The sequence below is a fragment of the Bos indicus x Bos taurus genome, chromosome 10 (genome assembly GCF_003369695.1).
Source record: "Bos indicus x Bos taurus breed Angus x Brahman F1 hybrid chromosome 10, Bos_hybrid_MaternalHap_v2.0, whole genome shotgun sequence".
Classification (NCBI taxonomy): domain Eukaryota; kingdom Metazoa; phylum Chordata; class Mammalia; order Artiodactyla; family Bovidae; genus Bos; species Bos indicus x Bos taurus.
The window spans coordinates 8886934-8913180 of NC_040085.1; the positions used below are offsets into that span (position 1 = coordinate 8886934).

The 26247-nt window shown below is 50.8% G+C and overlaps 1 protein-coding gene across 1 annotated transcript in view; it reads right to left on the minus strand.

Annotated features, from left to right (window-relative positions):
- ITGA11 (integrin subunit alpha 11) overlaps window positions 1-26247 on the minus strand; it is a 133109-nt gene that overhangs the window by 14714 nt on the left and 92148 nt on the right. Inside the window, exons 11-21 of the mRNA XM_027553060.1 lie at window positions 24076-24220; window positions 21150-21298; window positions 17765-17905; window positions 17309-17512; window positions 16073-16203; window positions 10909-11075; window positions 9391-9533; window positions 7989-8099; window positions 4472-4557; window positions 2793-3000; window positions 389-487 (exon numbers count right to left, since the gene is read on the minus strand). Coding sequence (XP_027408861.1) covers window positions 389-487; window positions 2793-3000; window positions 4472-4557; window positions 7989-8099; window positions 9391-9533; window positions 10909-11075; window positions 16073-16203; window positions 17309-17512; window positions 17765-17905; window positions 21150-21298; window positions 24076-24220 — 1584 coding nt within the window. The remainder of the gene's footprint in view (window positions 1-388; window positions 488-2792; window positions 3001-4471; window positions 4558-7988; window positions 8100-9390; window positions 9534-10908; window positions 11076-16072; window positions 16204-17308; window positions 17513-17764; window positions 17906-21149; window positions 21299-24075; window positions 24221-26247) is intronic.

Here is a 26247-nt window from a genome sequence, read left to right on the forward strand (position 1 = left end):
CCCACATGCCTCATGGTGAGGCCAAAATTTTTTTTTAAAAAGTAAAAACATGCTAGGGTACAGTACAGAGGGCTAACTGGCCAAGAGGAGGTGGGGGAGTTGGGGGCAGAAGTGGCAGGATTCCCTGAGGTGAGGGTCCATGCTCTCAGGGGGTGTGCTGTCAGCCCTGGGGGTAGCTGGCTGATTAGGTCATTCAAATGTTGGTTCTTGGGAGAATAAAACAACCTTAATTTAAAAGCCACCCTCAGGCCTCTCCGTCCCTCCCCAGTCTGCCCCTCTGTTCGCTTCTACTTCTCCTGCTCCCCCCGTGCCTCCCTGATCGGTCCTGGGCACACCACCCCAGCCTGACCCGCCCCAGGCCCCCCGCACACCACGCTCCAGCCGCCACCTTGGCCTTGGCCCGGAAGAAAGGATAGCTGACGTTGCAGACTTTCTTGTGGAGCCTCCTCTCCTCGTTCACACACTCGATGCTGCCATCTGAGTCATCCTGGGGGAAGGTGGGGGCGTCATGGGCAGTAGTTAGGTGGGGTCTCAGACCCAGGTCTGGGGGCCACCCCTGCCCCCAGCCCCCACCTGCCCAGGCTGAGGCTGCAGCACAGGCAGCAGAGGCTGCAGGCACAGAGCCCCTGGAGGCGTGGGCGTGGCATGGTTCTGGGTGCAGAGAGCATGGCAGGAGCTGGTGCAGGGCAGTAGGCCTGGCTCCAGCAGTGCCCGGTTGTGAAGAAAATGGGCAGGACTCATGGACGTGCTGTGTCACGCCCTTTGGATCAAGCCTGGAGGCAGGACTTATCATCCAGCTTACAGGTGGGGTCCGTGAGGCCCAGAGATGGGAGGTAACCAGCTCAGTCCACCAGAAAGTGGCTTCTTCCACTTGAGGCCTCCTTGTTGGGTGGTAGGGGTTGGGGAGAGGAAGGAGGGGGTGTTTCTGCTGTGAGCACCTCCTGGGCTGGGGATGGATGGTGGTGCTGGTGAAGGAGCGAGACTACAGGCCAGCCCTACTCACATACTATATGCCATGTGTATGTGTACACGTGTGTATGCGTGTATGTGTGCCTGTGGACATGACCCTTGACAGGACACATTTCCAAAGTCCCTTTGTGTCGAAGAAACAAAGCACCATGATTCCTTCCCATGAGGGTTATGAACAGGCATGGGATTGGTCTTGGACAGTCTGGGCTATGGCAGCAGGAAAAGATGGATGCAGGTTTGGGGCTCTATTTCCCCTAAATAACCTAAGTCCAGATAGAGATAAACAATCTCTGGAAGAAGAGGCCTAAAGACTATCAGGTGAGCCGGGTGCTTTTACTCTGGGCTGCAGGGCAGGACCTGGGCCTGGCAGAGGAAGTGATTTTGCACTAACAACTTCTCCTTGCATTCTATGCACTGACCTGGGGTCTATTTGAGGACACTGGGGACCCATCAAGGGCAGGAAGCCCCCCGCTTTTCTAGTGGGCCTCACTCCACTGGGCTTCTCTTCCTGCTCTATAGGAAGAGTGCGTGCTCGTGTGTGTGTGTGTGTGTGTGTGTGTGTGTATGGCTGGGGAGGGGTCGTCCTGTCTCTCTCCAAGCCAATGGAAGGGGTGGTCGAGGTGAGAACACAGGGCTGGCTGTTCTATTCTGCAACCCCCAGGCCCCATGTGGACACTGTGAGATCTGTGAGGACAGAGACTGTGTCTGATGGAGCCTGGGACCCCCGAGCACCCACACGTGACAATAATCTCCTAGGCTTGTTCAACAGACTTGTCTTGAGGGCCTTCTGCATGCCCAGCCCTGGGGACAGATGTGACTGAGAAAGGGCACTTGCCCTCTGGGAGTTCAGGGTTATAGCAGGGCAGCGCTCAGACACTGATGATGCCCATGGAGTATGCACAAGGCTGTGCCAGGGAGCTGTGCAGGCTGGGGGGCCCTGTGTGACCTTCTGGGGCTTCACGAAGCCACCCCAGAGAGTGTGGCACAGGGACCATGCTCTCTCGTGAATTGCGGGCAGGGGCCAGCTGCTGGGTGGGAATCCTGCTTCTCCACTTGCTGGCTGCCTGACCCTGTTCAGTCCACTTAAACCCTCTCTGAGCCTCCATCTCCTCCTGTGTAAAGGGGGACACGACCACCACCATCACCTCCTGGGGTTGTTGAGAGGGCGAAATGTAAGCAGGCCTTGTAAGGGGTTACCAAGAGGGAGCAGGAGCTTGTTGGGAAAGGAGGGAGGGGGCCTTGGTGTGAAAGGGCAGGTGTACTGGGCAACAGTGGAGGCCAGTGGGGCCATAGGCGAGGGCGGAAGTGGCAGGGGTGGATGGGGAAGGAGGAAGGGGCTTGAATGCCGGAACAGGAGTTTGGGATTTGTTGTGAAAGCAGCTGGGAACCATGGGAAGCTTTAAAGTGGGGGAGAAGTCAGTTCTGATTCTTGTTAGAAGGACTTTTCTGAGAAAGTCTGGAGGGGGAACTGTAGGCAGAGGGTGTGTGCGTGCTGTTGTGCACACATATGTGTGTGAATGTGTGTGTGTCCCTAACAAGGGCCAAGGGTGCAAGCTGAAGGAGATTCCTCTCCTTGGTTCTGAAAGGCTCAGACTGCCCTTCCCCGTGGGTCTCAGCCCTGGCTACACGCTGACATCACCTGGAAGCTTTAATAGCAGGCTGACCCAGGCCCCGCCCAGACCACATCAGTGAGAACGTCGGGCATAAGTCCGGACACAGGATCTCTAAGCTGCCAGGTGATTCTGAAGGGCAGGTAGGCCCCTACTTGGAGCCCTCCTCTCCTGCCTCTGCTCTTCCCCTCAGGCAGGCCACCCAGATCTTACCTTCTGGATCAAGCTGGCAAACTGCAGGTTTGCGGACTGGGAGATGTTTAGGACGGTGCTGTAGGCGTTCTCACCCTTGTTCTCCAGCAGGGCCTCCACTGCCACCCGCCGCCGCATGCTCTCTATGACGAAGACCGCCGCGTCAAAGGACAGCGTGTAGGCAGAGCAGTCCTGCACAGGCTTCCTCAGCACCCGCTGGCAGTACTCCCTGAGGGAAAGGGACGGGCAGGGATCAGGCACATGGGATGGGGAAGGCACGGGTAGGCCTCACTGTGCGTGCATCGCCCCTCCGTCAGCACGCTTCCCTTTTGGCTTTGGCTGCCAGGCAGCTCAGAGCTCAATTCAGAGACAATCCTGATTATTAGCCCAGCTGGTTAGAATCTTTGCTTCTACTCCTTTTCACAAGGTTTGGTTGTGCTTTTTCTATTATTTATTTGTTTATTATTTGTATTTTTAACTGAAGTATGGCTGATGTACAATGTTGTATTAGTTTTAGGTGTATGGTCAAATGATTCAGTTATATATATTAATATATCTATATATATTTATTCTCTTTCAGATTCTTTTCCTTTATAAGTTTTATACACACACACACACACACACACACTTTTTTTTTGGCTGTGCCAAGCAGCATGTGGGATGTTAGTTCCCTGACCAGGGATCATACCGGTACCCCCTGCATTGGGAGCTCAGAGTCTTAACCACTGGACTGCCAGGCAAGTCTTTATTCCAAGATACTGAATACAGTTTCCTGTGGTATACAGTAGATACTTATTGTTTATTTATTTATATATATATATATAAAATCATGTTATCAGAGAAGACAATGGTAGCCCACTCCAGTACTCTTGCCTGGAAAATCCCATGGACGGAGGAGCCTGGTAGGCTGCAGTCCATGGGGTCGCTAAGAGTCAGACACGACTGAGCGACTTCACTTTCACTTTTCACTTTCACGCATTGGAGAAGGAAATGGCAACCCACTCCAGTGTTCTTGCCTGGAGAATCCCAGGGACGGGGCAGCCTGTTGCGCTACTGTCTATGAGGCTGCACAGAGTCGGACACGACTGAAGCGACTTAGCAGCAGCAGCAATCACGTTATACTATTTCCATTTACAGTATATGTTTATTATCTAATCATCTCTAGTTGAATAAAAGTTAAGCATAAATTTTTTGAAAACACATTACATAAATTTAAAATAGGATCATTATTTTTCCTTGTCTGCTAGTTTATTTCTTCCAGGGGATCGTGATCACCCTGCTCATCTCCCGCTAACTCCTTAGCATTGAGCCCAAGTGGTCAGTCCAAGGACCTCACAAGTCATCTAGTCTGGCAGTTGCACAATGAGTACTGAGAACGCTAGGTCCTCAGTCTCCACCTTTTCTCAGCTTTATAGTATAGAAAGGATTCTTTTTCTAAACAAAGCTTGAGAAGGTTGGATTAGACTAACTATCCATTTTAGAGAGGCGGTCACTTAGGCCCAGAGAGGGCTAGGCATTTCCCTGAGGTCACACAGGAGTTAGAGGCAGAGCCTAAGCTAGGCCCATGCTCCAAGTTCGGTGTTTGGTCCTTGCTGCCTAGGAGAAGGGTGTGCAAGATTGTCGTCCAGAGCCCTGGAAGCCCAGATCCACGGGCAGGGGAGCGAAAGGAGTCAGGGTGGAGAGGGGAGGAACCAACTCACATGGCTGTGGGCAGGTCACTGCGGGCATCTAGCAGGAGGTCAGGGACGCAGTGCTCATCCTCATTGCAGCCGTTCCAGAAGGGCACCTGGGCCAGGGAGAGGCAGGTATGGCGGCTGGAAAGGGCACCCACAGCCTCCAGTCCCGGTCTTCCCTGTGGCTCATCCCTTACCCTCACAGCACACCAGCTCCTCTCTCTGTGGCACTAGACATGGGCTTTGTTTTTTTCTGCCCTTTTCACAGATACCATGCTGCTTTTGATCATGGCTTTGCATAGACAGTCCTTTCTTTAGAACATGGCTCAAAACTCAACTCATCCTGGGTCCCTTTCAATCCTCTAAGCAAGGTACCAGCACAGAACACCCACTTACCTGGCACCAGTCAACACTGATTGAGTGTTTACTGTGGGGAGGAAGCTCTCTGGTACTGGGGGTAAAGGATGAGGAATATACAGCCTCTGCTCTCAACTCATGGGGAAGATGGGTGTGTGAACAAATAATTACAGTGTGAAATACGCAAAATTTGTATGAGAAATAGAAGAGGCAGAGGGAGGAGAAGGTAATCTTGGCCCATGATGGTTGAGATGGTTTCACAGAAGTGACAGTTGGTCAGAGTTCCAAAGGAGGACTGAGTTAACTGGGTGGATCAGGGAGAGGGTAGTCTGGGAAGAAGGACGAGTCTGTGCAAAGGGCCTGAGGCATGAGGCAGCATGGTAAGTTTGGGGAATAATGGTTATTTCGTGTTGCTGTAGTAAGGGGTGCAGGAGATGGAGAGATGGCTGGAGTCATGTTCTACAGCGTCATGGCGGTGGTATCTTGCAACTGATAGGAGTCACTGACCGCTTTAGGCTGGGACTGTCCTCCTAGACATGCATGTTGAAGACCCTACTGAGGAGGCTGCTGCAATGTTCACATAAGAGATGACGATGGTGTTGGTGTGGTTGTGGGTGTGCAGAGTGGGAAACAGGTTAGGGACCTCAGAGGCAGAGCAGCAGGACCTGGAGTTCATCAGGACTAAGGGAGAAAAGGGTCCCGGATGTTGGCCAAGTTTCAAGTGTCTGAAAGGATGGCTACACCATTTATTTATAAATGGAGGGGTTATATGCAGGGGATCAGTTTGGGGCACACTGAGTTTGAAGTGCCTGTGACCCATCCGGGGAGAAGTGCTCAGTGGGTGGGTGGGTGTTCAAGTCTGGAGCTGAGTGGTGAAACAGGAGCACAGCCTAGATCAAGGGAGGGGAAGCTGGTATCAGAGGCCAGGTGTATCTTACAGTCACTGACTTCTCTGTAAGTGAGAAGAGGGGAGCTCCCTGAAAGTGTTAATCGCTCAGTCATGTCTGACTGTTTGTGATCCCATGGACTGTAGCCCACCAGGCTCCTCTGTCCATGGGATTCTCAAGGCAAGAATAACGGAGTGAGTTGCCATTCCCTTCTCCAGGGGATCTTCCCCATCCAGGATCGAACCCAGGTCTCCTGCATTGCAGGGAGACTCTTTACTGTCTGAGCCACCAGGGAAGTCCTTTCTCAGATCCAAGTGTTCTTGCTTTAGACACGTTTCTATTAAGTCTGCTCCTTAGCTTCCCCATCCGTGGTGGATTTGTAGCTTGAAGCAGCCAGCAAGGAATACAAAGCAGAGCTATACAAAGGAGGGCAAAGCAAGGCTTTCAATGACAGGACAAAACTCCAGACACTTCGGAAGCCCTCGGGGGCTTCACTGTATTCTAGCTTCCGAGTTCACCTTGGTGATTTCAAGTCTCCAATGAAATACGCCCCAGCCCTGCCCAGCATACTGTTTAAGTGTGAAAACTATAGAATAACCCTCAGAAAAATTTCTATCCACTTGATTAAAAGGGATAATTTAACACGATAAGCATCTGTTATACTCAATTGTATGGAATGGCTCATTCTCCCCAGAGGCAAGATTTTATGGTACTAGAACAGTGCTGGGCATTGAGGAGAAACTAAATAAGAACTTATAGCAGAGAGACGGGAAGAATGCTTCTAATTTGCTGGAGGCTAGAAATCTATATTGACAAGATTTTGAAACATCTAGCTGCTATCCAAAGCCCTTGGTAATATGCCCAGACTGACGGTTTCAGCTCTATTTCTCATCTTTTCTTTACACATCCCTTCATCCTGCTTGTTTCCACATCCACACCTTGGCTATGCTGTCAGCTTTCCTGGAATAAAAGCCTGTTGTCCCCATCTCATGTCTATTAAAGGACCATGGGAAGGCCACCTCCTCCAGGAATCCCTCCCCCCATCATCTCATTGCATGATGACACTACCTATGAGCTGATTCCTATTCTGACTTGGCCTATGACCTTGATCACCACCTTGCATCCGTATCATCATCAGAGAATACCTTTCCCATTCATCTGCCACGGCTTCAGCAAGCTTATAGAATGAGTGACTCGTATCCACTCATGAGCTGTAGTGGCTTTGTAATGACTGTGATGGGGAAAATACTAAGATTCAGTGTATCCAGCTTTCCCCTGCTCACTAAGGAGGATTCCAGCCTTGCCAGGCCAGTATCACCCCCCTCTCCTGAACTGCATTTTCAGACACTCTCACTTACACATTTGTGACTCAGAATCAGGAGAAGAGGGAAGGTGTGAGGTGGGTGGTAGGTGGTGAGATGTGGCAGCTCTGGGAAGAGGAGGGAGCTGGGGGAGGCTGATGGGGGAGAATGAGAACAGAGATCTTCAGAAACCTTGCTGTTGACTACACAGTGCTTTTACGTCAGAGAAACACAAGCAAGCATGTGAGTAATTCTGAGACTGTTGTTTGCTGGCTGGGTTCTATATAATTCTCAGAGACAGTGTAGAGGCTGGAACTCACGGGTCATGGTCTTAGACCACTGTGGAATATTTGACAGTTGTTTCCTAGATCCTCAGGGTTTATTTTGCCTGCTCTCCTAGAACAGATTAGATAGAACTGATAACTGTCTGACGTTTTCTTTGTGTGGGATTTATATGGAGTTGCAGACATAGGGAGCATCTGAATATTAGGTACCAGACAATTCCAATACTCCTAGAGCCAGGGATTGAGAAGTGTGGATTGAGGGGTGTGCAGAGCCATTGATGAGGCTAAAACAACTTATTTTTGGAATACTTGGAGCTGGGAGGACTGTCAATAAGTCGATCATTCAACCAGTGCAGACCAGGCTCTGTGGTTGAATCACTCTGTCTGGCCTCCAGTGTCCTTATCTGTAAATGAGGGAGGTGGTGATTAAGAACTAAAGTCCCTCTGATCCTGTGACTCTCAGGATCCATGCCAGGCTCACTCTCAGCTGGGGACACAGGAAACCTTGAAGGCTGGTCCTTACCCTTAAGAAACCGCTCAGCACAGGTCACGAGGAAGGAGGGAAGGACATGCTGGGGGTCTGTGGGGCAGGAGATGGGAAGGTGCAATAGGGGAAGAACTCATTTGTGCCCTCACAAAGCCTGGGCTTCTGGGAGGAGGTGAGGGCTGGGGTGGGGTATGTGCCAGAGCTGCTTCCCCGGGTGCCAGGACATACCGAGACCCTGAGGGTCGTGGGCCAGCCGTCATCCAGCATGGGGCCGTAGTCGGGGTCCTCCAGGGAATACTCGATTGAGAAGGTCACTGGCTTCACGTAGTCAGCGGTGTCCTGTGTGGGAGGAGATGAGGATGGGGTGAAGGCAGAGGGAACATTCATGTCTGGGCCAGGGCCGCTGAGAGAGAACTGTCATCTCCCTAAGCTGGGAGGGCAGCAACTTGTCAGCTCTGAGCATGAGTCCGTGGAGCCTTAGCATCTGTGGGTGGACAGAGGTTCCCAGATGGGTCTGCAGCTGGCGTGTGTGCTCCTGGAAAGGGCCCTTGGGTCTGTGTATGCCAGCCCCACCTCCTGCACGTTCCACCAACTCCAGATCATCCTTCAAGCCTGGGAACCTGTATTTTCAACCCCCAGCCTCTAGGAAGCCAGCCAGCAACACGTGCCCACACTCTGTTCAGACTGTTACTGACACTCTTGCACTGCATCATAACTATGTGATTCTGTGTTAGTCCTAGCCCCTCAGAAGCCTCTTAGCACTGTCCTAGCACTGTGACAAGGCTTAATAAATGTGTCAAATCAATGAAAGAAGACACAGGAATAGGGGCATTCAGGGGATGCTTAGAGCTGAATGAAGAATCCCTGAATCTCTCTCATGGAATGCAAATCTTGACATGAGTGGCTTCCTTGTGTTAAGGCATATCTAATAAGTTCCCAGATGACGATGCTGCTGGTCTTGGGGCCCCCACTTTGAGAACACAGACACGTCATAGGGGCGACACATTAACATACACTAGGACTCCTTATTTTTCTGATCTTTGCCCGTTGGATACTGAGGCCAGGTGGGCTCTCAGTGTTTCCTGTCTGTGTCTCCAAGGCTGGAGCTGTGCCTGGGTGTCTGGAGTTTCTGGGTGGAGGAATTGGCCCCCAGTGGCTCCCCTCTCTGCCAGGCTGGCCTCTGTTCCTCCCCCCAGCCTCTTCATGCCACTGGTCCACCTTCCTTGGTCTTCCTTTTTAGCTGATGCTTTGCTTATCCCTTCCTTCTGAGCCATGGCCCCTGACCCCCATTCTCTCTGCAAGATATCACTGAGCCCACCTCCCTCCTTAGATTTCACCCCCTGCTTAAGCAATGGTGGGCATGTGGGAGATGGCAAAGGGGATATCAGAGGAGGGTCCAGTGAGGTGGAGAAGCAGTGTGACCCAGCAGCCTCTGCTCTGGGGTATGAGTGTGGGTGCCCAAGGTCCAGGACACTGCTCCCTGCTGGCCTCCTGAGGTCTGCTGGGGGCTCAGCACCAGCCTGGCAGCAGCTGAGCTCTCTGCCTCTCCACGGCAGCACCTCCTCCAGCTCTGTTCTCTTCCTGGAGGAGCCTGGGCTCTGCTTCTGGGGCTGCAGGGCATCCGGCTCACCAGCACGTGGAAGCTGATCCGCTCACAGTGCTCCTGGCCGGAGGAGAGCAGGGCGGCCCTGTTGGTGTACCGGTCGCCACCCTCGTCCAGGTGGGCCCGCGGTGTGTACCGCCTCTCATCCATGGTGGCATTATACCTGATGCCTGGAGGAAGGAGAGGGGAAGACCATGGAGGTGGAGCCACATCTCCACCAAAGACTGTTTACTTCCCTTTACAAATAGCCTTCGGAAAGTCAGCCTCCTCCAGGAAGCCCTCCAGGCTGGCCAAGGAAGAGCTACTCCTCTTCCCTCATAAGGCTCAATGTAGGCAGGAAACTCCCACATGGAGAGCAAGCAGTACAGTGAGAAAAGCCAAAGGAAGGAACTAAAAAGAAGAGGGAGGCAGAAGAAGGAGAAAGGGAGATGGAATTGGCAGTGAAGGGATAAAGAAAGAGGAGGAGATGGAGGGGAGAGTGAACGCAGTGGAAGAGGCGAGGAGACAGTATGGGTGTCATGTTGATGCCCCCACTTGAGCCCCTTCTGGAGTCAACACAGCTCTGCCCTCTCCTGTCACCTTCCCAGGTCTCGCCCTCTGCTCTGGGATCCTGTTGGGCCTGGATCTGAGTGTCTGCAGGTGGCAGTTCCCATCACACTAGGGAGGACTGGCCAGGCCCTGCCCACCAGCTTCTCAAACCTAAGACTGTTCTGAGGTTAAAGACTGCATTCCCCTCCCTTTCAACTGGGTTGATCTTTTGCTAAATGTAAGAAAAGCCCAGCCCCTTCTCTGGTACCACAGCAGCACTCTGGGTGTGCCAGGTCCTTGGTATTATTCTCCTTTCATAGAAGCTGAAAGAAGGACACCACCACCCAGGCTTGCCTTTGTTCTCATCTTCCTTCTGGAACACCCCTTTTTAAGTCATCTGATTGGTCCTGCTCCTTGGCTGAGCAGCTCTCTGTGGTCCCAGTTTCTTGCACTGGCCTAGTCTGGTCCTGGAACCTGCAGCTGCCACTTTCTGGGGATGACTGGGCCCAGGGCTGTCACAAGCCAGTGTCTGATCCCAGCCTTGGAAGAGAGTGAAGGACCCTCAGAAGGAAACTGTCCTGCTGTGGACTCAAGCTCACTTTGAGCAGAAACCACTGCTACTTGGGTCTTTATCCACCTGATACCCTGTTTCAGATCCCTCATGGGTCTGACTCTTTCTCGGAATCTGACTTCACAGCTTCTACACCCTAAGCTATTAGACTGCTTCTCGTCCCCTGTTCTGATTCAAACCCTATCTCTGACTGTTTCCACCTTCCCCGGCCTCTCCCACATTGGTCACTGCTGCTCACTGCCATCCTCTCCCTGGCATGAGACCCCCTCTCTGCCCTTTGGAATGAGAGCACTGAATGGACATCTAGAAGTCATCAAACGTGGCTCTAGGTGTGACCCTGGCACTCAAAACCCATTTCAGCAAAAGCCCAGATTTAGAAACAGAGGAAACACAAAGTCCTCCGGGGAGAGACTGGAGCTGGGGGAGTGGGGAGGGGCTGGATTTACCAACTGTTGCAGTTTGGTAATGGGGTGCCAGGAAGACGGGCGTGAAGCAGAGGAAGGCAGCCAGGCAGGTGGCATCTCTGCCGCTGCGTTTGCAATCCCTGTGAAAGATGTTGATCTTGGATGGCTCAAAGTGGAGGCTGGCATTGATCTGAACCACAGGGCGGGACCTGCAGGAGGAGGGAGAGAAGCAGGGGTGGGCAGGGTGCAAGGCTGCCCTGCTGGGACCTGGGGGAAGGTGGAGAGCCAGATGGAATGGGGTCTCTAAAACCACCACTGGAGGGTGAGGAGGTGGTGGGGCCTGCAGAGAGGGGCTCTGGTGTCACAGGATTGGGCAAAAATGTGCACAAGTAGTGAAGGGCAGGCTGAGTAATCTCATAGCCCCTCAAGGCAACCCTTTGTCATTTTCCTAGCGGTATGCTTGCTACAGACCATACTGACATCCTTTTGCCTCATCACATCAACCCTGCATGTCCACTACAGTAACCTGGAGAGCTTTAAAAACTCCTGATGCTTGAACTAGAAAAAAACATTTTAACATTTGTATGGAAATACAAAAGACTCCAAATAGCCAAAGCAATTCTGAGAAAGAAAAACAGCTGGAGGAATCAGGCTCCCTCACTTCAGACTACAATACAAAGCTACAGTAATCAAAACAGCATGGTACTAGCACAAAAACAGAAATATAGATCAATGGAACACGAAAAAAAAAGCCCCAAAATAAATCCACACACCTATGGTCAATTCTTTACCAGCTGAGCTACCACAGAATCCCTATGGTCAATTAATCTATTACAAAAGAGGCAAGAATATACAGTGGAGAAAAGACAGTCTCTTCAATAAATGGTGCCAGGAAAACTGGACAGCTACATGCAAACAAAATGAAACTAGAATATTCTCTAACACCATATAGAAAAATAAACTCAAAATGGATTAAAGATGCAAATTTAAGATTTGTGTTTTCCTGTGAAAACATTTCAAGATGTTTTCCTATGTTAGAGGACAACATAGCCAAGACACTCTTTGACATGAATTGCGGTAATATCTTTTTGGATCCACTTCCTAGAGTAATGAAAATAAACACAAAAACAAACAAATGAGACTAATTAAACTTAAAAGCTTTTGCCTAGCAAAGGAAATCATAAACAACACACAAAGACAACCCACAGAATGGGAGAAAATATTTGCAAATGAAGTGACTGACAAGGGATTAATCTCCAAAATATACAAACAGCTCATGCGGCTCAATATCAAAAAAGAAAACAACACAATCAAGAAATGAACAGAAGATCTAAATAGACATTTCTTCAAGGAAGACATACAGATGGCCAAAAAGCACAATAAGAGATGTCTAACATCCCTAATTACCAGAGAAATGCAAACCAAAACTACCAGGAGGGCTCACCTCACACTGGTCAGGATGGCATCATCAAAAAAATCTGCAGACAGTAAATGCCAGAGAGGGTGGGGAGAAAATGGAACCCTCCTTCACTGTTGGTGGTAATATAAATTGGTACACCAGTATGAAGCTTCCTTAAAAAACTAAAAATAGAACTACTACATGATCCAGCAGTCCCACTCCTGGGCATATATCCAAAGAAAACCATAATTCAAAAAGATACACGCACCCCAGTGTTCCCTGCAGCACTGTTTACAACAGCCAAGACAAGGAGACAACCTAAGTGTCCATCAGCAGAGGAACGGATAAGGAATATGTGGTGTACATACATACATATACATATGGAATATAAAATGGAATAGTACTCATCCATAAAAAATAATGAAATAATGATATTTACAGCAATATGGATGGACCTAGAGATTACCATATTAAGTGAAGTCAGAGAAAAACAAATATCATAAGATATCACTCATATGTGGAATCTAAAAAAAGATACAAATGAACATATTTACAGAACAGAAACAGAGTCACAGACTTTAAAAACAAACTTACAGTTACCAAACGTTAAAAATGGAGAGGAGAGATAAACTGGAAATATTTGGGATTAACATATATATAGTACTATATATATTGGAGAAGGCAATGGCAACCCACTCCAGTACTCTTGCCTGGAAAATCCCATAGATGCAGGAGCCTGGTAGGCTGCAGTCCATGGGGTCGCTAAGAGTCGGGCACGACTGAGCGACTTCACTTTCACTTTTCACTTTCATGCATTGGAGAAGGAAATGGCAACCCACTCCAGTGTTCTTGCCTGGAGAATCCCAGGGACAGAGGAGCCTAGTGGGCTGCTGTCTGTGGGGTCGCACAGAGTCGGACATGACTGAAGCGACTTAGCAGCAGCAGCAGTACTATATATAAAATAATCAACAAGGCCCTACTGTATAGCACAGGAAACTCTACTCAATATTCTGTAATAACCTCTATGGGAAAAATCTCTGAAAAAAATGGACATATGTATATGTATAACTGAATCACTTTGCTGTACACCTGAAACACAACATTGTAAATCAACTATACTCTACTATAAAATAAAAATTAAAAAATCCTGATCCCCAAATTGCTCTCCTTGTCAAATCAAACCAGAATCAGCATCAACATGTCGTAAAGCAATGCTTCTCAGACTTCAGTATATTTGCACATTTCCTAGGGATCTTGTTAAAAAGCAGGCCTGGTATTCTAGCAAGCTCTCAGGTGATGTTAGTGCCTTTGGTACCTGGACCACACTTTGGAGAACGTGCGTGTTAAAGCACCCCGGGTGATTCCAATGTGCAGCCAAAGGAGAAAATGACTCACAGTTCTAGGACTCCCCACTATCCACCCATCACAACACTGCCCCATCCAGGCAGTCAAGGAAATACGAATTTACTCTCGTATTGACTAAGTCAAATAGAGTTAGGGAAGGAAACTATTGCCTCTCCAAACCATGCATTTATATAAAAAGAAACAAGTGTAGTGAGTTTTACATGCTTCAGAGTTGTAGCATGATTATCTGTGCTAATACCCGGCTCTTCTTAGTGAAAGGGGGATGGCGCCGCCTCTGTGCTGTGGAGTGAGAAGGGTAAGTTTGAGTCTTGGCTCCTACTGGACAGACCACGTGATCTCTCTGACAGGGAATTGTGCGAATCAAAGTACGTAAGTGAGAATGCCCTTTGACATTGCAAAATGCTGTGTAAATATAATGGCTTTTATCAGTGGTTCTCAGACTTAGGTGCCTACTGGAAGCGAACACCTGGAGATTCTTTAAATGCCTGAATTCTTGACCTAGAAATTTTACTTTAAGTGGTCAGGGTAAAGCCTGGGTAATGAGAGGTTTAAAAGCTCCCAGGTGATGCTAATGGCAGTCATGTTTGAGATCCAGGGAGTTTGACTCTAAATTTTCCCTAGAGGGCTTCAGCCCACAGTTTCAGCAGCACTCAGGTAGCACTCAGGTTTAGCTAGGGCTTGATTGAATCCACTCTGTGGGACCGATTCTTCTGGTTGTATGTTTATCTTGTTTCCTGTAAAGAATGTAGTTTATGTATTGCCCCACAGACTTGGGAGACAACATCTACCCCCTAACCTGGGCCTTGTTCACCTGTCTTGCTTCCTGGCTAGAACCAAAGCAGTGAATACATTTAGCCCAAGCTGCTGTCTCTACCAAAGACCTAAGATCCCCACCTGATAGGCTGTGGTGCCAGTGCAACTTCCGGGCGGGACCTGCAGAGACCCCGCTTCCTCGGTGCTGCCCAGAGGTGTGGGACAGCTGACACTTGGGCCCTGGCACTGGGGGGACACTAGGAACTCGCAGATACACTGCTCCCCGTTGCTCCCCTAAGGGGCTGTTGCAGAAAGCAGAGGCTGTATTCTTTCTGCCTCTCAGGAGATGTTGGAGCAGGGAGCTGCCCAGAGTGTCAGTCTGCAGCTCATTAGGTACTTTCCTCTCGAATCCCTCTCCTCCTCTCCTGCTTCAGTTCCCCTGGACTCTCACTTCTGCTTCTGAGACTGAAGTCCCTCCCACAGCAGCGCAGATGCACAAGCTTTCGCCTCAGGCTCTGTTTTCCAGGGAACCTGGACTAAGACATTTCCTGAGTGGAATGTAATATTCTTGAGGACCAAGAACCTAAAGATTCTCCCCGTGAAGTCATCAGTTATCTCTGTTTAACATCTTTCTTAAGTTGTATGAAAAATGTGATTGCACTTGTATAAAATTATATGCAGATGGTAAAAGAATGGTAGGGAAATGCCAAAATATTAATAGTGGTAATGTTAAGGTGATGAAACTATGAGTGATTTATTTCACAAATTTTCTTTAAGTTATTGTATTTATAATAAAAGTATCAACATATATAAAATTAGCTCAAATTAAAGTTTCTTTTTGGCTAAAAAAGTAGCTGACACATCACTCAGTAGAATAGATGGACCTTTAGAAAACCTTTTTTTTTTTAAAGTTGCAGACCATTGCTTAACACAGACCCCAAGTACAAATGCATGGCAAATATCTATGGACTGGTACAGAAATGAGATCCTGAGAAAGGAAACCAGGGGTCAGAAGGGATTTGGAGGAAAGAAATCTTTCACACTAGGGGAGAAGGAAATCCTCCCAGCTGAGGAGAATATCCTCAGCCTGTCCCTTTAAGAGAAGCCAAGTGGGAGAAATGCCCAGTAATCAGAACTTGTAGGAAAAAGTCTAAGGGGGTTTTTGGCCACTGCTGCTGCTGCTGCTAAGTCGCTTCAGTTGTGTCCGACTCTGTGCGACCCCATAGACGGCAGCCCACCAGGCTCCCCCGTCCCTGGGATTCTCCAGGCAAGAACACTGGAGTGGGTTGCCATTTCCTTCTCCAATGCATGAAAGTGAAAAGTGAAAGTGAAGTTGCTCAGTTGTGTCTGACTCTTAGCTACACCATGGACTGCAGCCTACCAGGCTCCTCCGTCCATGGGATTTTCCAGGCAAGAGTACTGGAGTGGGGTGCCATCGCCTTCTCCCTTTAGCCACTAAATAGCTCTAAAATCTCTGAACCCCACTGAGAAGAGGGATTTGGACTTCAAAATAACTTACAGTGAATCCATAAAAAGGAAATTCATAGTCACAACGGGATAAGAACAGGGTGAATTTGGCCGACAGTGATTAAAAACAAGAGACAAAGAGTCTAAAGTGTGTCTTTTAAAGCCTGTATCCATTAGGACCCTCAAGAGAGCCCAAGAATTGTGAAAAATGGGGGAACCAACCACAAAATCACGGCATTGCCAAGCGCGCCCACTGCCAAGTCCACGAGCCCGTCTTCATCGAGGTCCAGCTGCCCGTGAATGCTGCAGCCAAAATACTGGAGGCCAGGAGCCAGCTCTGAGGCGGGGATTCTCTGCAGGAAGCAGAAGGAAAGAGCTGGGTGTGGGCACCCTAAGGAGAAAACACAACTGGGAGCCCTGGAGACAGTCTGTCTGAAATTATCAGGAAACTTCCTCAGCCCAAAGCTATCTCCTCTCCTGGTCTGTTTTGGAACCTGAAATTTCTACCATTAAGTCATTCTTTTGGATTAAATAATGTGTCATAAAAGGGTTCTCCACTGAAGAGGGAAAAGGAGGAAAGATGGGGTAGGAGATAAAAGATACAAACTATTATGTATAAAGTAAATAAGCTATGAAGATATATTATACAACACAGGGGATATAGCCAATATTTTATAATAACTATACATGGAATATAACCTTTAAAAATTGTGAACCACTCTGATGTACATCTGCAACATATAATATTGTACATCAATTATTTAAGAAAAGAATTCCCCACGGGATGTAAACACACATTACATGGCAGGTAACCCATCACTATCTCTAAGTGTGGTATATTAGGCTAGCTTACTAATAAAACAGGCAAAAGTGATGACCCTGAGGGGAAGGCGCTTGGGATGGCTCACTTTTGGGTATAGCACTGTTTCTATCCTGAGGCATTTCCAGAGAAGAGGAGCCCAAATAGGCCTTCTCCATTCATTTGTTCAGCTGTGTCCGACTGTTTGCAACCCCACGGACTTTAGCACTCCAGGCTCCTCTGTCCATGGGACTTCCCAGGCAAGAATACTGGAGTGGGTTGCCATTTCCTTCTCCAGGGGATCTTCCTGGACCAGGGAACGAACCAGCGTCTCCTGTGTTGGGAGGCAGATTCTCTACCACTGAGCCATTAGGGAAGCCCCAGGTCTTCTCCACATGTAGTCAGTTGCATGAAAGCATGTGAGGGCCAGCGGGATTCAGGTCCTTGGGGGGTTTTGTTATTGCTGTTGTTGGGAGATGAAGTTAAGCAGGGAGAGGGTATCCACAGGAGTGACGGGAAGGTCTTGAGACTAATTTCAACTTGAGGCAGGTAGAGCTAGGACAGATGGCAATCCTTTCCTGGGTGAGGACAGGGAATGAGATACTAGGACTCCAAGTTCTAGCTCCATTCATTCTGGGGGTTAGGGTGGGGGGCGGCACCTGCTTCGGCGTCTTCAGGATGCTGCCTTGGAAGCCGTGGTAGATGTAGAGAACGCCCCCGTGGTTGTCTTCCAGAGGGGCCCCCACCACCACATCGTTGTAGGAATCTTGATTGAGGTCCCTAACGGAGGCGATGGAGGAGCCGAATCGGGCGTTCTGGTAACCGTGGGAATCCTTCAACGTTCCATTGTAAACAAACCGGTCCTGCAAAATCAGGGGCAGGAAAAGGCTCAGGGGGCTTGGCAAGGGCTCTCAGGGTCATGACCCACTCGCACCACCCCCCTCTGTGTTTCTCTGTTTCTTTCCCGCTACATAAACCCAAGGGCAGAGGCGGTTCCTCTCCTCTCCAGTCTGCAGGCATGCGCTGGCCTCCGCTTCCCAGCTTCCCTCATGGACACCTGATCAAGGCATGCGTCAGGTGCCCCTGGAAAGCTGGCCAGCATCCGCGCTCCGTACCTGTCTCAGGTTATAGACGTACACCCTGCCCCGCTCTCCGCCCTCGCTGAAGTACATGGGCGCGCCCACCAGCAGGACGTCAGTCACACCATCTTCGTCCACGTCCACCGAGGTGATCTCGCTCCCGTAGTAAGAGCCTATCTGCGGCACAGGGATGGGGGAGGGGCATGGGGCTGGGCTGCTGAGAGGCCTCCCCTTACCAGTGGGCAGCCTTTGACTCAGACTCTCTGCTGAAAGAATGAGGGCCCCCACCCCCGCCAACCCTACCATTCCACCACCACTTGACTTTCCATTATTTAACTTTTGTTGTTCAGTTGCTAAGTCCTGTCTGACTCTTTGTGACCCCCATGGACTGCAGCACACCAGGCTTCCCCATCCTTCACTGTCTCCTGGAGTTTGCTCAAACTCATGTCCATTGAGTCAGGGATGCCATCCAACCACCTCTTCCTCTGTCACACCTTTCTCCTCTTGCCCTCAATCTTTCCCAGCATCAGAATCTTTTTCAATGAGTCAGCTCTTTGCATCAGGTAGCCAAAGTATTGGAGCTTCAGCATCAGTCCTTCCAATGAATATTCAGGTTTGATCTCCTTGCCGTCCAAGGGACTCTCAAGAGTCTTCTCTGGCACCATAGTTCGAAAGCATCAATTCTTTGGCACTCAGTCTTCTTTATGCTCCAACTGTCACATCCATACATGACTACTGGAAAAGCCATAGGTTTGACTATATGGTATAACATTCCAAATTATGCATGTGCCAAACGTGTTTAATCAGTCCTCTGTTGGACATTTAACTCATTTTCAATATTTTATTTTCCAAATAACTGGGCTTAGCACCTTGGGTGGTGACTTGTGATTTCTTCTCAGTATTTGAGCACTTACTGTGTTCCTCTCTCGCCTTGGGTGCAATGCCTCCAACTCAGCTAGAAACCTAAGGGTCCTCCAGGCTCCACTCCCATCTCTCCCACCTGCAGTCTCCCCACAAGTCCACTTGGTGGATGCCAAACATGTCCCAAATCCATCTACTTCCCTCCTCTTCTGATGCTTCTTCCTCAGGAGAGGCACCTTCCAAAGGAAGGACCCCCTCCCCGCCCATCTCCAGACTGGCGCTCCAGCCCACCCCTGTGGGGAGCTCAAGTGGCTTCCAGAAGCTGACCATGCCCCTTTCTTGCTTTGGGGGGGAATGTCCAAACTGCAGTGTGACCCTCCTGGACTGGCCTCCCCGCCTCCCCAGCCTCTGGCTCCCACCCTCTGGCTCCCACATTCCCCCTGACAGTGATTTCTCTCACTGTCAGAAATTTTTTCTCTCACTGTCAGATTTTTTTCAGAAATCACTGAAGTGATTTCTCTTCTCCAAAAGCCCCCTGCTCTGGCAGGCTTCCCAGCTTCCCCTGCACATACTTCTCTTTAGCCTCTACCCTTTTCTCCTCCCCTCTCTCCAGGTCATGTCTATCATCCTACAGGTCACTTCCTGTTCAAAGACATCCCTGGCCTTCCCAACTCCATCCCCTGCCGTGGGGTCCCTTTCTTCATGCTCTCCCCCAGCCCCGTCCTCCTCCCCCCTAGCACTGGTTCCCTCCACAGACGCCCCCCAACAGTGGGTGCTGCTCCTGTCTCATTCCGTCCAAGCCTGGGCGCTGTGCCTGGCACACAGGAGGTACTCTATAAATGTTTATAGGAGCAAGGGATTGGTCAGGAAAGAAAAGGAGCCCTTCCCAAGGACAGGCCCTGCGTGAGGCACTTTACAGCCTCACGCTGTCTTGGGAGAAATCATTGTCCTTACTTCACAGGGAAGGAACTGAAGCTCAGAGAATTTGAGTCACTAACCCAAGGTCAGAAGGCCGGTTACAGCCAAACTGGGTTGGAACTCTGATCCATCTGACACCCAAGCCCATGATTCTCCCTTCCCGGCTTGGGGTGTTTTCGGAAGAAATTTATCCTCAAGCATTAAAAACTTTTAACTGAGGAGAATGAAAAAAAAAATACAGAAAAGGGGAAAAAGGAAATTATAAACACGGTATGGGGAGGGGAGAGATGTGCCTACACAGAATGATTACGAGGCAGACAGAGAGCAAAGAGGGAGGCGGAGAGAGACTGTCTAAACATGTGGCCTCAGCTATACGGGTCACGGTGATTTGGAATCCACTTAACTTAGCTGCTTTCAGTGCTGCGGTTTCTTGTTTGGATGTTGGAGGCAGATCCAGGCAGTAAAAATGTCATATATTCTTCAGCGAATTCCCTCCGGCTCTCAAGGTCTAACCTTGGATTCCTGAGGGCCGGCCCTGGGTGGGGTATGGGCAGGCAGTGTGGAGGCTGGGACCAGAGCAGCGCCCGGGTCCCCGGTGCCCTTGGGATGGGAAGAGGGATGGTGAAAGGATGGCTCCCTGCAGCTAGAGGGACTGAGGTTAGACCTGGCCGAGAGCGTGTCCTCATGGCCGAGGGCAGTAGAAGAGGCAGGAAGCAGGGCTGTTCCCAGGCTCTGGAGCACCAGGGGCAAGCCAAGAATAACAGGAAGGAGCTGGACAGGGCTCAGCTCAGCGCAGGGTGCCATGGACACTGGATGCTGCCAGGCAGGAGGGGCGAAGGCCTTGTGTGGGGGTCGTTGGGGTCAGGAGGTAGCACAAAGTAGGCAGCCCCACCAAGAGTCCAGGATTCTGAGCTTTACCCAGTGAATCTCCCCAATAACCTTGGAAAAGCTGTGTTGATTCTCAGGACCACAGTTTTCCTGGGCTATTGAAAACCTGTATCAGAACCCTGTTTCCTGATCTTTTCACTATCCCTGACTTTAATCATAGCTTTCCCCCATGCATTCAGACCTTCTAACATGAGACTGCCCACCACGTCTTGGGGGGTGCTGTGATATTGGCAGTTGTACTGTTCTGCATCATGCCCGTTCCAGGGAAGGAAAGAAGTTGGCATCTTGGTGCACCCCTGGGGCCTTGTTGTGGGCAGAGGCATGACTCCTCCCACTTCTGGGAGCACCAAGGTGGCATGAGGAACATGAGTGCCCCTTCAGATGCCTAGGGGCCTTGTCAGCCCAAGCTGGGAAGTCATAGCCTGGATGTTGCCTCTGCTAGAGCCCTGAACTCTAGACATGACCAGAGAGATGCTGGTGGTCGGGGGCAGAGGTCTGGCTAGTGCACCAGAGACAAGGGCTCCATGGGTTCTCCCAGGTTCTCGTTGCAGCAGCAGGGTCTGAGATCTGGCTGTCTGGGGAGGGAGCATCAGCTCTAAGGTGGGTATAAAGAAGGCATACCCCCCTAGCCAGGAAGGATGTTTCTGGATCTGGGGGCAGTCCTGTGAGGGACGAGCTGAGTTGCAGTCCCTCCCAGCCTCGCCACCCCGGCTGTCCCGCCTGTCGGCCCCACCCCCAGCCCCCTCTGCGTTACCTGCTCGCCCCGCAGGGCCTGGTGGATGGTGAGACTCCGGTTGCTGTGCATGGTGAACAGGATGACTTTGCCTGTGTGGTTGAACCGGGGGGCTCCGGCCACGTACACCCGCCCCTGCCTGGAGGACACGACCGATGTGACTGTGTACCCTGCCGTGGGAGGAAACAGGCTGGTCTCTGACCCCGCGGCCTGGCAGACCTCGCCAGGGCCTGGCAGCATGGGTGGGCTGCTGAAAGGAGAGTATTCAGAGCAGGCTGAGCAGATGGTAGTTCTAGACGGTGGTTCCCAGGCTCAGCTGAAGAGGAGGCCTGGAAGAGGCAGGGCTTGGAAGGGGCTGGTGGACGGTGCAGGGAACTCACTGCGCCCACCCTCTGCTGGAGGGCATGGAAAGAAGCCAGGTGGGGTCACTAAAAGGCATCGCTGACCTGGAACATGCACATCGCCTGCTTCACTCTCCCCACAGGTGAGCACGTGGGGGAGCAGGGAGGCGAGAGAACAAACCCTAGCCATGCTTCTTTTTATATTGGGCTGGCTTTGTTTCTGATCCCCACCAGTAGTCTCTCTGGGGACCAGGCAATGTCCTCTTCATTACCAGAATGCCCTGCTAAGTGGTCCACCAAAAACTGAAGGGTTGGCTGTGCAGAGGCAAGGAACTGCTCTGCTCAGGGCATGCAGGTAGGGGGTCTCAGAGATTCCTGCAGCCCCAAAGCGGGGAGTGCCCAGGCTTCTCTGCATCCACACACGTATGCCACTCAAAAGAGAACAAGACGGAAACCCAGGGGCTCTTTGGGAAAGGCCTCCAATCCATGTTCTCGGGATCAGTGCCTGGTCCCTGTGAATTTCCAGTCGAGCACCCAGCTCTGGGTGCAGCGTCCTCAGACAACCCTCCTGAAAGTGGGACCCTTGCAGGTGTGCAAAGCCGAGAGTCCTACTTCCTGCCAGTTGATTTGGAGAGTGGATCCCTGTTTTTAGATGGGTGCCAGGCCTTGCTGGCAATTCCTGGGTGTTTTCTGGGGAATGAGCGGCTCCTTCTGCTGTGTGTGCATGCTTGTGTGCACGCCTGTGTATATGTGGGTAACTGTGTCTCGGGTTCCACTAGTTGCTTTCAGAGTGGCTGCGGGATGCACAGAAGCCAACTCACAGTGGCCGGGAGTGTGGGTGCAGTAGGGTGGGAAACTGGTTCTAGATACAACATCTTTGACACTTGGAAAGGTGTTCTGGGATGTGGGGTAGGTGAGAGCAGGATATCGCATGGAGGGTGGCTAACGGCTGTGAATTCAGAGCAATCACAAAAATACAAGGGTAGAGCAGGCTTAGCGTTGTGCGGTGGAGCAAGGGTTTCTTCTAAGCTGAGCCCTCAGCGGCATTACTGAGAGTATTCTCATTGACCCCAGGCGTTTGGGGTTCCCGGAAGGAGGGACAGTGGTAATGGGAGGGTCCTGGGGGCTGAATGTCCTGGGGGCAGGCGAGGCCTGACTCTCAAAGCTCTAAGCAGTGCTGAGAGCTTCCTGCTTCCCTGCTGGCTGTGGTTGCAGTTCCCATGTGGCTCTGACCAGCAGGCAAGGCCACCCTGAAAGCTAGAGAGCCTCCCTGAAGGCCCGGGGCCAGAAGTCCATCAGCTTCCCCAGTGTGGAGGCGGAGAGCCTGGCCTCCCAGTCTCCTTCCCCAAACTCCCCATCTCCCTTGGGGCACAGAGGGAGGAATCTTCCAGAGATCCCCCACAGTGCCCTCGCTGGATGAACCCCCAGAGAGAGGAGGAGCAGAAAGGCGCTCCCTCCGGACTCCCACCCAAGGAGGGACCATGGTTGGGCCTCATGAAGGGTCTTCTGGGAGGAGGAACGACCTTCCCACCACAGAGAGGCCCACTGACAACTTAGTTCACGGAGAAGTGGGGTCTGAGGCTGCATTGGTGATAACGTCACAGCTGGTAGACTCAGTTCAGAAACTCAGGAAGACTTACAGACAACGTGAGCGCTTCTCCTTTCCTCTGGTTCAGCCCTTTCTGCATGAATGGCAGAGGCTCGCTACTACAAAACTGGAGGTGACTGGGTTATGGTTAAGGTCTCACAGCTGGGACCTGTCACCACCAGGTCAATGACTCACACTTTTCTTTTTACGACCACCTTAAGGTGCTTAAGGTGAGCTTCCCTTGTGGCTCAGCTGGTAACGAATCTGCCTGCAATGCAGGAGACCTGGGTTTGATCCCTGGGTTGGGAAGATCCCCTGGAGAAGGGAAAGGCTATCCACTCCAGTATTCTGGCCTCGCAAAGAGTTGGACATGACTGAGCCACTTTCACTCACACTAAGGTGCTTAATGGGAGATGACTCCTGCCTTGATCATAACACAAAGATTTGGACATGACTGAGTGACTGAACTGAACTGAACACATCCTCAGCTCTCATTTTTTCCTTGGGGAGGCAGACTTCCTGCACTCGATTCTTTTTTTTTTTTTTTTTTCTGCACTCGATTCTGAAAGCATACCAACAGCTGCCGGAGACTCTAGAGGCATCAGTGGAAACAATTTCAGGTCAGACTACTTGTCATTTATTCTGGCAGTCTGCAATCTTTTTGGCACCAGGCACCAGTTTTGTGAAAGACAATTTTTCCACGGATGGGGGCGGTGGGGGAGACGGGGAATGGCAGATGAAGCTTCACTCGCTTTCTCACCTCCTGCTGCATGGCCTGGTCCACAGCCTGGCTTGGGGACACTGATTTATTCTAGCTACTAATGGAGAGCCTGTGATGAGCCAGGCATGGTGCTGGGCATGCTGGATGCCAGCCTGGAGAGGCAATGACTCCTGACTGCTTGAATCAGCACAGACGATGCATGGACAAGCCCCTCGTCTTGTGTTTGAGCATGTTCTGGACCCCCAAGTCCTCTTTTGGCCCACCGCCCACTAGCCACCCCTCAGCCCTGCCTCTTACCCAGGTAGGCGCCATGGTTCTTGAGCTCCTCAGGGAATTCCTTCAGGTAAGACTCACGGAGAGGAATGACCTTCCCGCTGCTGGTCTCCTTTAGCACAGCTCCATTCCAGTCATAAGCGCCCACAGCTCCCAGCAGAATCCCGTCCTGACATCGGGGAGGGGGTGCACATCAGCTCATGTCCCCCGGGGTGCCCCTGGCCAGGAATCTGCCCTACATCCACACCATGAAGCATCTGCTTGCCCCCATCTGGCACCTCCTGCCCAGTTCGTTAATAGCCCAACTTCCAACCAGGATTCTTGACTTTAACAGGAGCTGAGGGCTTTCTTGCCCCACTCCATTCTTAGGATAAAGTGGGTCAAGCTGATCCCAAGGATGGGATCTTAGGAAACAAGGAATGTTCTAGAAACAGGCTCCAAATCCAGGACCAAAGTTGCATTCCATCCCTTCTTTCTGACACTCCTTTAAGTGATGAAAGTCGCTCAGTCGTGTCCAACTCTTTGCGACCCCGTGGACTATATAGTCCATGGAATTCTCCAGGCCAGAACACTGCAGTGGGTAGCCTTTCCCTTCTCCAGGGGATCATCCCAACCCAGGGATCGAACCTAGATCTCCCACACTGCAGGCAGATTCTTTACCAGCTGAGCCACCAGGGAAGCCCCCTTCAAGTGCTGCACGTATACTTTTCTGGGGCTTCCCAGGTGGCACTGGTGGTAAAGGATACACCTGCCAATATTCCTGCCAATGCAGGAAATGGTAAGAGACGTGGGTTTGATCCCTGGGTTGAGAAGATCCACTGGAGGAAGAAATGGAAAGTCCACTCCAGTATTCTTGCCTGGAGAATCCCATGGCTAGAGGAGCCTGGCATGCTACAGTCCACGGCAGCGCACAGAGTCTGACACGACTGAAGCGACTTAGCATGCGCACAACCTGTGCTTTTCCCCCTTCCTTTGCAGCGTCTGAGTTGCTTTCCTGCGTGTAAACGCTACTTCTTCATCTCTTCAGTACAAATTCACTGTGTGTCTGTCTTATGTCAGACACTTGCTTAGCCCTGGGGATACTATCCCTGCCCCAACAGAGCTCACAGGCATTAAAATACATACACAGATAAACATAATACTTGCAAACCGTGATAACTGCCACACAATGAGGGATGTGATAAATCCTGGCCTGAGACTTAATTTAGATCGAGATGGGGCTCAGGAAAAGCGTTTTGAGCAAGTGATGCTTACTTACCCAGACACCTGGAGAGATGAAATAATTTGTGCAAAGGCCCTGAGGCTGGAGACAGTTCAGAGCCTTTGGCTTCAACGAACTGAAAGCTGTTCGATTGGGCTGGAGCCCCGAGTGAGAGGAGCAGGGTGGTTCAACATGAGGCTAGCCAGGTAAGCCAGGGCCACATTTGTGGCAGCCAGCACCTCAAGGACAGGAGGTTGTCTTTAGTTACAGGGTAAGCAGATGCTCCGATGCCTGGGCAGGAAGATGGGGAGCTCTAGCTCCCTGAGAGGAAGCTTCCAGGGTCATTTGAGGGGGACTGGACTGGGTCTATCCACTCTCTGGGCTGCCCCTGAACTCTATCTCCACCTCTAAGCATCCACATAACTAGTGGACACAGGAAGATGAACACCAAGCACTCGGAAGAGGGAGAGCAGTGACTAGGGACAATGAGGGGCTGGGGCGGGGGTGGGTGGAAGCAGGAGGGGCCACCTTCCTGGGTCGCCTTGGTGATCATGAGCAAAACCTAGTTTTGCCTCCCAGCTTTGGAATGTTAAAGCACAAGCTGGTGAAGTCATCTCTCTCCCACTAAGCCCTCCTTCAACCCAGCTGGTGGGTGGAATTTGAGGTTTCCCCTCCATTGGTGCCCAGAGTACTGAATTTCTCCTTTCCTGGTGGCTCAGTTGGTAAAGAATCTGCCTGCAAGGCTGGAGACCCAGGTTCAGTCCCTCGGTGGGGAAGATCCCCTGGAGAAGGAAATGGCTACCAACTCCAGTATTCTTGCCTGGAAAATCCCATGGACAGAGGAGCCTGGTGGGCTATAGTCCATGGGGTTGCAAAGAGAAAGACATGACCAAATGACTAAACCACCACCACCAAAGATGGGGGATCAATAGAAAAATGTGACTCTGGCCTGGGGACAACAGAGCCATAACTAAACATACAGGCAGAGGCCTCAG